We start from the raw sequence: 14,856 nt of genomic DNA, 5'->3' as shown, positions 1-14,856 counted from the left end.
AGTCCCAGACCCGTCCCATACTCATGGGCCAAAGGCAGTGATATCAATGGCAGTGCAAAAGCCAATATCAATAGCCAATCTAGCCCCCCCCCCCCCCACCAAGTTTCCAACAACACCCACCAGCAACCACCAGCAGAATCCCTCTCCCGACTTAACCCCCCCACCAAAATACAACTACAATACTCGTACCTGTATCTGTATCTGTATCTGTATCTAAGTATACCTATATGTGTGTGTTTGCCAGCTAATATTCGAGTAATTTGTGTGCGTATATATGTAATCGATGTTGTTCCTTGCCATACATAAGTAGAGCTATAAAATTACCCGTACCAAAAATATACTCGTATTGCCGTATAAACTAAGCTTCCACCCGAACCCGAACCAGTACCAGATCCAGTACCAGATCCTACCAGTACCAAGAAAAAAAACCAAAGTATTATTGGATAGAGTTTATGATTTATACCAGTCAGGGATAGGGTTAAGGTTAGGGAGAGCGAGTAGTTTCGAGTCTTAGGGTTCGGTGAGGTGCTTGTTTCTTTTGACCATACTATGCAGATGTCTGATGATTTAAACCCACGGAAAGAAAGCAATTTGCAAAGATTTCGACACGCAAATGTTTGCATTGCTATTGCTCCCAACATTCCATATAATTATCCATAAAAACAAAGAATCAACGAGCTATAAAGTAAAAAAAGAATGAGTCATCAATCTCATCGAGCAGAGTTACCAGAGTTACCAGAGTGTGTTACCAGAGTTACCAGACTGTTACCAGAGTGTGTTACCGTTACCTACCCGAGTGGCCAGAGTGGCCAGCGTCTTGTAAGTTGTGAGCAAGTAAAAGCAAGTAAATCCAAAGAGAGTAAGTGACAGCTAAAGTTTAATGGAAATTCCTCAAGTAAACTCCAACAACTTCGGTTCTCATATCGAAGCTAATGCCAAACTTGCATGGATATCAATTATATCTGACCCCAGAGAGTGCGTGCAGTGGGTACAGTACAGCATGCGAGACTGACTTCGCTCTCTCTCTCTCTCTGGGGACAGGCAGACCGACCGACCAGCAGCTGCACAGTTTGGCATTATCTGCTAGTACCATTTTAGCATTAGATGAACATACTACACTCTTGCCACATACTTAAGAGGTTTATCAGTTTCGGTTTTGAGCTATAATTTGTAGTTGTAGTTGGCTTCAGACAAACTGTAGTACTGTAGTACTTCCCCCTTGAGACCCATTAACCTCCATGAACCGAACCACCAACTCCCTGCCTACTGCGTACCGCCTCCTGCCTTGCCCTGCCCTGCCTTGACATGCCCTGCCCTGCCGAGTGAGTGGGTGAATGCCTGTACATATGTATGTGTGAGTGTGTGTGTGTATGTGCGTGCGCATGTTCATTGTTGCATTTCGCATGCGAAGCTCTTGAAATACTTTCATTTTATATTGTAGCACTTGTTCAACTATTACGCAGCGAATTCCCCCCATAGCCTATCCCAGCCACATCCCATTCCCCCCACCCATATCGGTGGCAGTTTCCGAACCGATCCAATCGGATCCCACACACAAGTCTCCAATCGCACCTAACCTCACGGCGCCCTGGTCCGCGATATGCGTCATCAATTTTGTAATCAGAGCGAAGGCTATGGATGGCTTCAGAGCCCCACGACAGAGCCCCAGGACAGAGCCAGGCGACTTATGTCCGGTCGGAACCGGCTGCTACTACACCAACTATCTTCTATCTGCGGTTTTCCTTTCATTAGTTTAAATATAGACTTGAGTTGGATGTTTAGAAAGCGTGGCCCAGCCAAGAGAATACCCCACATGCCCACATGCCCACGCCACACCACCGCACACCGCACAACAAGCAACGAGTTGGGGCAACTTCAGTGCCTGGCTCGTGGCGTTGGGGCTCGATATGGATGTCGGTACGGGTGTCCGGGTGCCCGGGTGTCCGGGTGTCCGGGTGGGTTCCTCCGCAATTGCGTCAATGATTTTTTTTTTCCCACAAAATACACACACACACACAACTATACTGACACACACACATACAGAGAAAAACACAATCTAATTGTCACGCCAAGCCAACTATTATGGAATTTTTTCCTTTACTTAGTTTTCCTCTTGTGGTCTGCCCCACGCCATATACACGCTCTCACTCTCACTCTCCATATACTCTCTGTATACTGCCAGCTATATGGTAGGGTTGGGGTAGCAGGGAGAGTGGAGAAGCCTGAGAGGGAGAGCCAAACATTTCATAAAGTGACGTTAGAGTTTTTGTGCCTTGTGCCTGGTGCCTGGTGCCTTGTGCTTTTGGCTTTACTTTTGCTTTTGGCATTGCATGTGTCCGTGTCCATGGAAAGTAAAAACTAAACTACATTCTGAGCCAGCGCCTCCTGGTCGCGACTCCCCCCAAAAATCGATAGGGACAGGGACAGGAATGGGTGGGGTTCTACTCGTACCAATACTAGATGGAAGAGCCAACCAACAAAACAAACGAACGAACGAACGAAGGAACGAGAACGACAGAACAAAAGAACGAAAGAACGAAAAAACGAACGGACAAAGCAGCCATCAGTGGGGCCGGAATAAATGTCATACAATCTGCATGACAGAGCAATTAAACTGTGCCCAAACATGCTAAAATACTCGTACTCGTAATAATTGTCCAGGGCAATAATCACACACATCGCACATTACAACAGAAATAACCGAAATAACCGAATAGCCGACATTCGAAGTGAGTACAGTACCAACCATAAAAATGCACTGCAAATCCCACGAGTCCCTCCTACTATTCCCCCCTCTCTCTCTCACTGCTTTCCTTTGCTTTACTATTTGTTCATCAACACTGGATTGTACTGCAACACTGTAGCCAAACACGTTAAACGAACATTGCACTCAAACGGAACGTTGTACAACACTTAACTTAGGTTAAACTTAGTTTTCATTCCAATTGCGTTACAATTTCCGTTTCCGTTTCTTTCAACCCCACCCCCCCACCACCACGCCCACGCCCCTGTAATGCTCTGTTTTCATTTAGGTTTTTCCGTTTCGTTTCCTGTTCCGTTTTTCGAAAATAACCGAAAGGCTGACATGAAATAATGAAACAAAAGACAAACCCATTGAAATGATGCGCCCCAAAAGAAAAAACAAACCATATGTGCATATTTATATGTATTCGATATATGGCCGATTGATCCACCTTGGTTTTACTTTTGCATACCGAAGAGCGAAAAGAAAGTAACCGATTCCCAGACACCCGATCCCTTAGCCACCCGATCCCACAGCCCACCGATCAATGCCATAGCTATCTATGTCTATCTATGTCTCTGTCTCTATCTATCCCCCCTCCCGTGTGTGTATATATATACTCGATGCACCCTTATACATATGTATATGAAATGAATCCCTGATATGCAAAACTGTAAACCAGAACGAAATTAATATCCGAATCGAAAGCGCTTGAAATTGATGTTGATTTGTGTCTCTCGTCTCTCATTTTCCGATACCTAATACCTGATACCTGATACCTGATTTTTGATTTAACTCTTTCGATTCCATTTTTGAGTTGGTTTCTGTGCTGCGGATGCAGCAAGTGCCGCACCAGCCACAGATAACAGACCATGCTAATCTATTTCTGTACAATCTTCTGTTTTATCCGACACAAAACAAACAAACTAAAAACGAAACCTGACCTGACCTGACCGCGCTCTCAGATCCGATATGATGACGAGGACGAGGATGAAGGTCCACAACCGGATCCTACACTTGAACAGGGTGTGCCAATACCTGTTCGACTGCAGGGCAGCTTCCCTCCGGAATTGGCCTCCACTCCCCTCGAGGATATCGATCCCTTCTACAGCAATATACTGGTAAGTAAGTTGGCCTAGCCAACAGCAAGCCAACAACCAACAGAAACCAGATAACAGCCAGGCCAAGCGGCCAATAGCCAGGCGATTCAATCAGGAAACGGAAACTCAATTTCCTTCTGTACATCTGTATATGTGTATATCTGACTCTGACCCCCTGCATCTATCCATCTATCTTTCTGTCTATCCCTCTGCGGCGATTGCCATCTCTCTTACAGACATTCGTAGTTGTAAGCAAAGGAAAAGATATTTTTCGCTTTTCTGCATCAAAAGCAATGTGGCTGCTCGATCCATTCAATCCGATACGTCGTGTGGCCATTTACATTTTAGTGCATCCACTATTTTCGTTATTCATCATTACCACAATTCTCGTCAACTGCATCCTGATGATAATGCCGACAACGCCCACAGTTGAGTCCACTGAGTAAGTACACAGCCCTACTCCATGTCCAAAAACTCCACATATTGTATATAGATATCATCGTACTGTAACTCGTACGTGTATATCTATATCTATTTGTCTATCTGTCTATCCACATACTTACTCTCGTCTAATCCAACCGAAAACACACTTGATTTGGTTGATTTATGATTTGACCCTTAGATCAAATTGTGTTTATTTTTGTTTTGTTGTCTTTATTAGTTTTCGGTTTGTGGTCTTTTGATTTACCTTGACTAAACTTTATCTATATCTCTATATATATATTTAAATATATTCTCTGTACTAGACATATAAGTATATAAGCAACTATATACATATATGCTATATAATCTATATAACTTATATGCTACTTATACTTAAACGATCTACATATATATTACAATATATACTCGTATGTAACTTTTTCGATATTTATGCAGATGTGTACGAGTATTTAGGTCAAACTTGAATTTCTTTCCTCTATATATGATTTCAATAAGAGCAAATGAAAGCCAAAAGCGCAAAAACGCAAAATAAAAAATAAACCAACTGAAAACAGCAACAAACCAAAGTGCAATCGATATGTACACAGTACCTGCAACAACTAAAACTACTACTCGTACTCGTACATAGATAAATCCGCTAAAAACTTAAACTACCCACTAAAACATAATTTTGCTTAACAATCTTGATAATTCCCCACCCTCCCAACCCGAACAGAAATGTTGCAGGTACCAAAAAAGGTAACACCACCACAAAACCAATAAATATTCAAATCAAATCAAGTCGAGTCGAGTCGAGTAGCTCCAGTATCATGATGCATAATACATCTATCTATCTATCTATCTATCTATCTGCGTACATATATCTCTGTACAATATTACTCGTAGTTCGAGGGCTCATTGCAGGCAGCTGTTATGTAGTACATACCTGTTGAGTGGCCCTTCTCTTGTATTATATACACACAGCGCTCAAACCGAATCAAACTGCATACAGCATCTTCCATATACTGAATATACAACTCAACAACTCAACAACTATATACATATCATATGTATGCTCTAACTGTACTGAGCGATTTGTGCAATAATCGATTGTTCGATAACCAACTCGCTTCTGTCGATTATAGATTCAATCCCAAAAAAAAAAAAAACCCATTCAAATCTCATTCCAACTGTAAATTTGACTCGCTCGCAGCGCATACCGTTTTTAGACCATCTATTATGGGTACACCCCATACCATAACTATCCAATAATACTTGGGTACGGTGCGTGTACGTGCCATGCCCCTGCGGATTGGAATAACTACAGCAAATATCCAATCTCGGGATCGTTATAGCTGCAGCCACAGCTATGACTATGAACCAGTTGAACTGGTTGGTTTTGGTTTGTTCACGTTTCGAATTGAATTCAATCGATACATTAATCGATATGTATCTATCATTTGTACAAATCAACGTAAATCTTTTGCTCAATATATATACATATAGACGACTCTGTAGTGCTCTAGATAGTGTTTAGTGCTTTTATATCACAAATCTGTATCCATAGATAGTTTATGTAAATTGTTTAAGTAACTCCTAAGTACTTACTGCCATACCAGCTACGTATCATCGTATGTAAAATGTAAACTGTAAACTGTGAAATGTAATCTTAATCCCCAATCCAACCCAATAACGATACTTACACCTAACCTAGACTAGACCCATTTTATAGAGACATTCAATTTGGATCATCTAACTAATAATTAGTGTAAACGAATCCCCACAACCCCTAGATACTTAAGAATCCTTTATAATCGAAATTAAATTATATATTATAGTTTATACATATGTACATATACATATACATACTATATGTATACAAATCTAGTAAATGGTAGTGCCAGGGGATAGAGATGGGATGGGGGGGACTGCACTGCCTAGCAGTGCCATAGAAAGATTTAATGTAGATTTTCGTGTATTTAGAATATCCTCGTAACCCCTAGTACAGTCTCCGCCAAAACATTGAACATCTGTCTCTCTCGCTCTCACACACTACATACATACTACATACATATTTATGTGGGTGTGTGTGTGTGTGTGAAGAGGCCATTCCCGTTGAAAGTATTCATAGATAGACTCGATTCGATTAGTGCTCATACGTATTAGGTACTGGTACTCGTATCTAGTACTTGTACTTGTACTTATCGCTCTCTCTTAGATCCCAGCATCAGCTGTGCAGTGTCCCATTTACTCGTAAATATATATAATCTCACATGTAAACTCGTATTCCTAGCGGTATTTTTAGCGGTTTTTTTTGTACTCTCTATATGATCAAATCAAAAATATTAAAAGCGAGCAAAATGTGCTTAAAAAGCGATGAACAAAGCGAAAAGAAGCAAACTGTAAAGTGAAAAGAGTTACGTCATTTTTCTAGCTGATATCAAAGTTATTGTCGCAGATTTGGTATCAGAATTGAACACCCTATGTCCAAAACGGAGCGAGACAGAGACACAGCGAGACAGCGAGAGAGGGAGAGCGGGAGAGAGAGAGAGCGAGACTGAGAGAGCAATAGAAATGCAGCTGGCGGAAATGCCACTTGAACTTGGGTAAGGGCAGGATGCGGTCGTTGGAGAATAGAACTGGGTATGCGAATCGGAATGGGACGAAGTGGGTGAAACGCACACACATAGGCAGCTTCAAAATGAAACAGCAGGTGGCGCATAACTTGAGACACGCACACCCACACACCACACACACACACACACACACACACACACAAGCATAAGCATAGCCACAGCGAGAGAAAGTGAAAGGCAAAAGTGAGAGGCGAGAGGCGAATGGGAAGCTGCACCTTCAATGTGGGTCGCGTCGCCGTTGCCGTTGCCATCGCCCGCTGTGTGGGTGCGGAGCGGCCACTGTCGTGGGTGGACGGGGATCACACTTGTGCGGGCCCCTGAGAAAGACATAATACCTGCAATTAAAACACAACTCAAGTGTCCTTCACAGGCATTGGGGCCTAGGTCAAACCTAAATCCCCGCCCCCACACCCCACTCCCCTTGCAGCAACTCAGCTGCGACTTTGAACTAGTTAAAGAAGAACAACAGCAAAAGAAACAAACAAAAAAAACAACGAGAAGAAATTCTAGTTTCGGTTTCGAAGGACTTGATACCACTTGCAGATCGATGCAGATCCATTAATGATTGAGAAACTACAAAAGTTATCCCTCCCACAGGCTCGTTTCCTGTGCCAGCTGTACACACAAACTGTGATACCCTACCATCTGCTGGAATATGCAAAAAAACGTGCACTGGAGACAGAGAGACAGTGCTGTCAGGCTGCCTGATGGGCGAACTGCCACAGTCATGCTTAAAGCTGTCAAAAAGCTAACCAAGTCAGGCCATAACCAACAAGATGCGGTTCAGAGCAAAGCAGAGCAGAGCCCCTGGCAGCTGAAGGTCGGGCTATTGATTTGACACCCACATAGCAGCATCCAAACAGCAGCAGCAGCAGCATTTGAGCCGCATTCAAACCGCATTCGAGCAGCATTCGAGCCGCATCAGCGACATCAGCTCACTCAGTCATAGTGAAATCAGTTGGGCGTTAAGTATTAACCATTATTGACATTGACAATTGTCTTGGGGCCCCCGTGCCACTCATTGACTGACTGCCTGCCGCTTGACTGTCTGTCTGTCTGTCTGTCTGTCTATCTTCATCGCAATCTGTTGTGCTCGTAATTAGGGCTACTCTTTCCCTTTGTCCAGCACCCAACCAACCGCAAGCGCAGCCACCCACCCAAGCACTTTGCTTGCCGAGTGGCCTTTTGATGTGTTCCATTCCATTCCATTTCAGTCTATTCGGTCCATTTGATTCCGTTTCAGTCTGTTCCGTTCAGGTGTGGTGCGGTGCAGTGCGGTGAGGTTGGTATTCGTTCAATTATGTTCTGTTCCTGGGAATTATTCTGTTGTTTAAGCAGCTTTTTGGATCCTTTTGAATCTTATGCAATGCCGCATCTCCATCTGTGTGTGTGAGTGTAGAGTGTATGTGGCTGTGTGGCCACCTACCTCTGTGTGGGTGACGTGACCCCTTTTTCGGGGCAATCTAGAGCAAGAGCAAGGCACAGGCACTGGCACAGGCACAGGCATAAGCGAAAGCGATTTGCCCAGATACTATCTACACATGTGCGCTCTTCGAAACCGTATCCGTGTGACACCATTCACCGTTCGAGAGACACACACAGGGGCCAAGCTGAGCGCCGGTATGGGGGTTTGGGTATGGCCTCATAATTGAATTGCAAATTGTTAGGATAATCATTTAAGTTAGTTTTAAACAAATATGTAAGTTTTCCTGCGCTAAAAAGCGCACACACACACATCCACGCCCACACCCACTTGTGTGTCCGCCCGCGCTCAGCGATTATTCATCGATTAACACCTTCCGGCCGTTACTAATTATGAACTTTGGCCAGCCAGCATGAAGCCATCGAATGGGCACGGGCTCGGCCACGGGCTCGGACAGAGACGCACAAGGACTCCGAAAATAGAGATAATGCAATAGAGCAACGCAACGCAACGCAGGGCAACGCAGGGCAACGCAGGGCAACGCAACGGTGAAGCCAACATGTGGACAGGCAGCACCGCACCGCACCGGCTGGCCAGCCACGCCACGCCACGCCCCGCCGCGATACTTGTGCGTGCGTGCGATTAGCGTAGAGCGTAAAGCGTAAGGGTGAAGCCAGTAGCATACTTTTAAGCGAGCGCAGCTCTTCCACTACTTAACCTCACTCTAACTAACTTATTTTCATGGCATTTATTCGATATTTGATTTACATACCACACATCTATGTATTTTCCTGGACAATTTTTACAAATTCTGGTTGTTTTTACTTTGTGTGTGTTTTGTGTTGAAGACCCAACTATCAGGCAGCTTAACCAACAACAAAACTTAACTAAAATAATAAAAACATTTGAAGTGCAAATAAACACAAAAAAAAAAATTATGAAGCAAAAATCCAACAACAAATTGCATTTCGAAATTCAATTCGTTTTTAGGGTGATATTCACCGGAATCTACACATTTGAATCAGCTGTTAAAGTGATGGCACGAGGTTTCATTTTATGCCCGTTTACGTATCTTAGAGATGCATGGAATTGGCTGGACTTCGTAGTAATAGCTTTAGCGTGAGTTATATATACCTTATATACCATATACCATAAACCATATACATATATCTATATATCTTAATTAATTAATTACAATTGACTTATATAACCCATTCCACTCCACTCCACCCCACCCATACACACAACTGTGTCTCTGTGTCATTCCTTTCCAAACAAAAAAACACAGAAGCAACCCATCCTCCCATTCCCAAGGAGATCGATCATCAATCGTTTCCTGTGTTTTGGTTTTACTTGACTTCAGCTTTGCTTCTGTGTCCATTCCGTACAGTACATCCACATCCACATCCACCGAGTGTAACCCGTAGCTAAACATTTGTACTAGCATACCAATAGGTACCACCCAATACCGCCCATCATTCCAGCCCTCACCCCATCTGAGTACATTTTGCCACCTACTTATTTTTTGGTTTTTTACTCGTTTTTTGAATTTATTGAAGTTTACAGTCAGACTTCTGATTACAAATTAGCCCTATTTGCACACAATATTTATTATTATTATGAACAATTTATGCAAAATAATCAAAAGCATACGCAGCACACACCTCATTAGCATAATCAGGTCGGTGTATGTGTGTGTGTGTGTGTGTATCATTGTGTAATGTCGCATAATTAGTAACGGCATATAATGGGGGGGCATTGATAAAAAAACGAGCCTAACCGAGCAGATGACGGTTCAAATTGAATGCAGTGCAAGTACGAGTCCAGCCATGGTTTTGGCCCTCCATTTAATTCAATCGAACTGCCAGATCCATGTTCAACAGCATCAGCATCTGAAAGCTAATATCTTCCGCAGAACAGCGCTGGGTTTTCAATTACCGCAGAAGAGAGCTGCCACAGCACGTGGCATATCATGCCAGAGTTGGCCATTTCAAATATATATTTTGAGCACAGATCTGCTGCTGCTTCCACTGATAGATGGCACGACAGAAAAACAAGACTTGCAGCTCGGAGCTCATATAATCTCACCATATAGATCCGTTGTGGATTCAATATGGCTCCAGTTCTAGGCTCAGCTATGAAATAACAAAAATGATACAATAGATTGTTGAAAGCGAATAATGGAGCTGACGACGAGGGGGAGGAGTAAATGAAAAGCAGTCGATGCAGGGTGGAGCCGGGAAACAGTGGGAGGGGAAAGAAGAAAGGCACAAACACACAGACACACACACACACGAATGAAACAAAAGAGAGTTCCGTTAGTTGAGCAATTTATTGATTTATTTTTGCCGTTACTAATGACGCGCTCAACCACACACACACACACACGAACGAGCACCCATAAACACACAGGACTGGATTTTCTACGGTTATTTCTAATACCATCAGCAAACACACAGATACACACACACACAGAAAAAAAAAGCCATAAACAAATTTTTTGTCGCTGAAGTTTATTTTTGATCCATTTCTCATCTTTTTCGTTTTCTTACTTCTTTATTTGTTGTTGTTGTTGCTGCTGTTTTTTTTTTGTACTCTTCCTTTTCTCTGCTTTTCGTTTCTCTTCTCATTTACTGCTTTCCTTTTGTGTTCTTGTTGTATCGTGACAATTCCATTTCATTGCTTTCTGCTTCATTTCAAGCATTTATGGGAGCTGTCTATTTGGCTTTTTGGGGTCTGTATGGACGGTTGCTCCATTGCAATGGGGGGTACGAGTGTTGACTGAACGAGCCGACTGTGTCGTGCAGCACATTTGAATTTGGTGGCGCCGCCAGGACGCGCAGCCTTGGATGGGCAATGCCAAGCACGGCATTTTTAAAGCTCTTCCTTAAAGGTGGAATGGCAGTGGAGGGGCCCACATTTTTTTCTCTCTTTTATAGGAAAATCAAACTACAGAGGAAGGAGGGGTAGGAGTGCCAGAGCTACCATAGATGACTGAATGATTCACTCTCTGTCCTTATAGAAGAAGGGGTACAAAGATGGGGTTACACGCTGAATAAAGACATTTAACGGGACGATCCTGCAGCGGTTGACGATGGGCGATAAGGGGAGACACACATAGATGTGCCAACGAGTGAACTTTCCACTCGCTACCAATTGCCAAGGGTCCAAGGGCTTGAGGCAGCGAGAAGGAGAGGGAGTGAGCAAAAGCAATGCAGTGGTAGTACTCACAGATGCACAGCTCCCAAAAATATTTCCCAGATTTGGGTACATCTACATATCAAAAGGAACTTTTTTGCCTTTCACTTTTCTCCATCCACCCGTCCACCCATCCCGCTCCATGACGTTAACTGTACGTCCATTAAGTGGAGTGGGCAAATGGCTAATCTCGAGGAAAACATTGCTTTTGGGTACTTTCGCGGACACTGCCTGGGAGGGGGGCCGGACAATTATATGACGGCATCGCACGCAATGGCAGACAAATCGATAAATATTCATGAAAAAATAACTGAGAATATGTAACTGCTGCCTGCTAGTGCAAGAAGAAGAAACCCACAAGGATGACGTACAACGGGTCACAGACGTGTGTGGGGGTTGGGGGTTAGGGCCTAAACAGGCTCTATTAATATTTTTATGGCCAGCCACAAGGAGGCGCGGCGGCGTATGGTGCATGCCACATATTGATCAGGATCAGAGGGGTGGGGAAAGGCGAGCAAAAGCTAATTTACAAAATGTTTAATAAACCGACGGAGCAGGCATCATTTATTTATCAACTGCAGTACATGCGTATGTCAAAGTTCGCTTTCATTTTCGGGCCTTTTATCATCCATAACCCCCACGCCCACACACACAAACACACACTGACACACTAAAATACTGCTATACAAATACAAATTCAGCACTCGTTTGATTTTACCTTAATTACCGTTGCAAAAGCAAACCAAACAATTGCCTCTGACCATTTGTAATTACAAACGAATCTACGTTCAGTTCAGTTCAGTTCACCACGAATCAGCAGATCGTATCGAACAAATTCTATAAATATAAATATACATACAGACATACAAACATACATACATATGTATATGGCATACCTTACCTATACGTGCACACATACCCAATCGTATAGCATTATAATTACTAATACTTGATGACATTTTGTGTATATATCCGTAATTGCTGACAACAACCATCAACCACAAAAAAAAACCCCAAAACAACTTCAACTTTAACAACAACAACAACAATAACAACTCTCAACTGCTTCAACAATGAAATCGTTAAACGTTAAACGTTAATCGATCACCGATAACCGATCACCGATCAACAGTTATGTGACCATGGGTATAGATTTAGGTAATCTTGCAGCCTTGCGAACGTTTAGGGTGCTGCGAGCGCTTAAAACCGTAGCCATTGTGCCAGGTATGAACTCGAAACGAAACAACCGCTACTAAATATATGTATATATCTCCCCTTACCCACACCCCCACCTACTGCTGTAACCCCACAACTATATATTAATTAAATTTATTGTATATCCATATCCTGCCTCTCCATCAACCAACCAACAAACCATCTCTAACACTCGATAAAAGGCTTGAAGACCATTGTCGGTGCGGTCATCGAATCTGTAAAGAATCTGCGCGATGTGATAATTTTGACAATGTTCTCCCTGTCGGTGTTCGCGCTGATGGGGCTGCAAATCTACATGGGCGTGCTAACGCAGAAGTGCATCAAGAAGTTCCCGCTGGACGGCTCCTGGGGCAACCTGACCGACGAGAACTGGGCCTATCACAATAGCAACAACTCTAATTGGTATTCGGAAGACGACGGTATATCCTTTCCGTTGTGCGGTAATATCTCTGGAGCGGGGTAAGTGTACAGACAGGGACGCACAGGAGATACAATGCAATCCAATACAATATGTATGTATGTACATCTGGATCCGTTGATCGTTGATTGTTGTTTGTTGACTGTTGATCGCTCAATGATGTGTCGCCTTCGATTGTGTTCTCTTTAATGTTCCCATCTCCATCTCCGACTGATCTTCGCAGGCAATGTGAAGACGATTACGTGTGTCTGCAGGGGTTCGGGCCGAACCCGAACTATGGCTACACCAGTTTCGATTCGTTCGGTTGGGCGTTTCTGTCCGCCTTCCGGCTGATGACGCAGGACTTCTGGGAGGATCTGTATCAGCTGGTGTTGCGTGCCGCAGGACCCTGGCACATGCTGTTCTTTATAGTCATCATCTTCCTAGGTTCATTCTATCTTGTGAATTTGATTTTGGCCATTGTTGCCATGTCGTATGACGAATTGCAAAAGAAGGCCGAAGAAGAAGAGGCTGCCGAAGAGGAGGCGATACGTGTAAGTAGAGTACCGCCAGTGCAGCTGCAACCTGCACCTGCTCCTGCTCCAGCAGCAGCAAGTGCAACGCAGTGGGACAAACAACAAGAACAACAACAACAACAAGCACATGAACAGACCACGCTACAGACCAAAACAAGAACAGATACCAACAACAACAACACCCACACCCACCCCCAGTACATGAAAAACAAAAATAATCCATGAAACCCCTCAAACCCACAAATTCAAACTCAAAACTCAACCAACTCAAGTACAGCCCTGGTAGATAATTTCAATTTCGATTGCTGAGTGAACACAATCGATTATTGAGAATACCTATCACCTGACTCTACCAACCAACCACAACAGACTTGCTTTTTTCTTTTGTATATATAAATATATATATATATATGAACCGACTACTCGTATGTATATCGTAAGACCTGTGTATCGTAAACCGTTAACTGTAAATCATTAACCGTAAATCGTAAACCGTATATCGTATCGTATATCGTATGCCTAGATAACTGTCTATCAATTTAATCAACAAACAAACGCTATAACTTCTTCTCTCTATCCAAACATTTAACAGAACAAAAAAGCTATCGCGCATACTCGTTCTGTCCGGTCCCGTCCGTCCTCGAGAGCCTAGGTACAACAGCCGGCCAGTAATCTGCTTCCCAGAAACATACTCGTACTCGTACCAAAATCACAAATCATTTATCTTCTCTTTTCACTCGGGCATGCCATGCCGCCAGTCTCTGGTCAATAGGCTTCCTAGCTCTCGCTCTCCCTCTCTCTCTCTCGCTCTCTCTCTCTCTGTTTGTCTATCGCTCTCTATATCTGACACTGTCGTTCTATGACTATATATATCTACTATCCTTATATATATAATACTCCTAGGAGATATATATCCTTATGATTTTATTGCACATTTAGTTTCGATCCAAACACTAGCAATGCATAACGAATAAGAAAGAACAAAAGAAAAAATCAAATTACTCACAACTTATACCAACTATATATATATAAATATACATGTATATGTAATAAGCTCCCCCAACCGCCCCTAACCTTGCCTTACCCCCACCCTTGTCTACCCTTCCTCGAACACCCAGCACAGCACTTTATCTTATGATTTCTTCGCTCTACTCTATCTCCGTGTACGACTTATGCCCTAAGCCA

At 43.2% G+C, this 14,856-nt stretch overlaps 1 protein-coding gene across 50 annotated transcripts in view; it reads left to right on the top strand.

The window, feature by feature from the left end:
• LOC111070739 (sodium channel protein para) overlaps window positions 1–14,856 on the top strand; it is a 62,133-nt gene that overhangs the window by 7,716 nt on the left and 39,561 nt on the right. For all 50 annotated transcript variants that reach the window (XM_041592002.1, XM_041592010.1, XM_022361518.2 and 47 more), the window contains 6 exons: window positions 3,709–3,864; window positions 4,080–4,285; window positions 9,316–9,444; window positions 12,656–12,747; window positions 12,921–13,197; window positions 13,380–13,689. In XM_041592002.1, coding sequence (XP_041447936.1) covers window positions 3,709–3,864; window positions 4,080–4,285; window positions 9,316–9,444; window positions 12,656–12,747; window positions 12,921–13,197; window positions 13,380–13,689 — 1,170 coding nt within the window. The remainder of the gene's footprint in view (window positions 1–3,708; window positions 3,865–4,079; window positions 4,286–9,315; window positions 9,445–12,655; window positions 12,748–12,920; window positions 13,198–13,379; window positions 13,690–14,856) is intronic.

Source organism: Drosophila obscura, unplaced genomic scaffold (assembly GCF_018151105.1).
Source record: "Drosophila obscura isolate BZ-5 IFL unplaced genomic scaffold, ASM1815110v1 contig_165, whole genome shotgun sequence".
NCBI lineage: Eukaryota > Metazoa > Arthropoda > Insecta > Diptera > Drosophilidae > Drosophila > Drosophila obscura.
The sequence above is the reverse complement of the archived record's forward strand: the minus strand, read 5'-3'. Positions and strand labels throughout refer to the sequence as shown.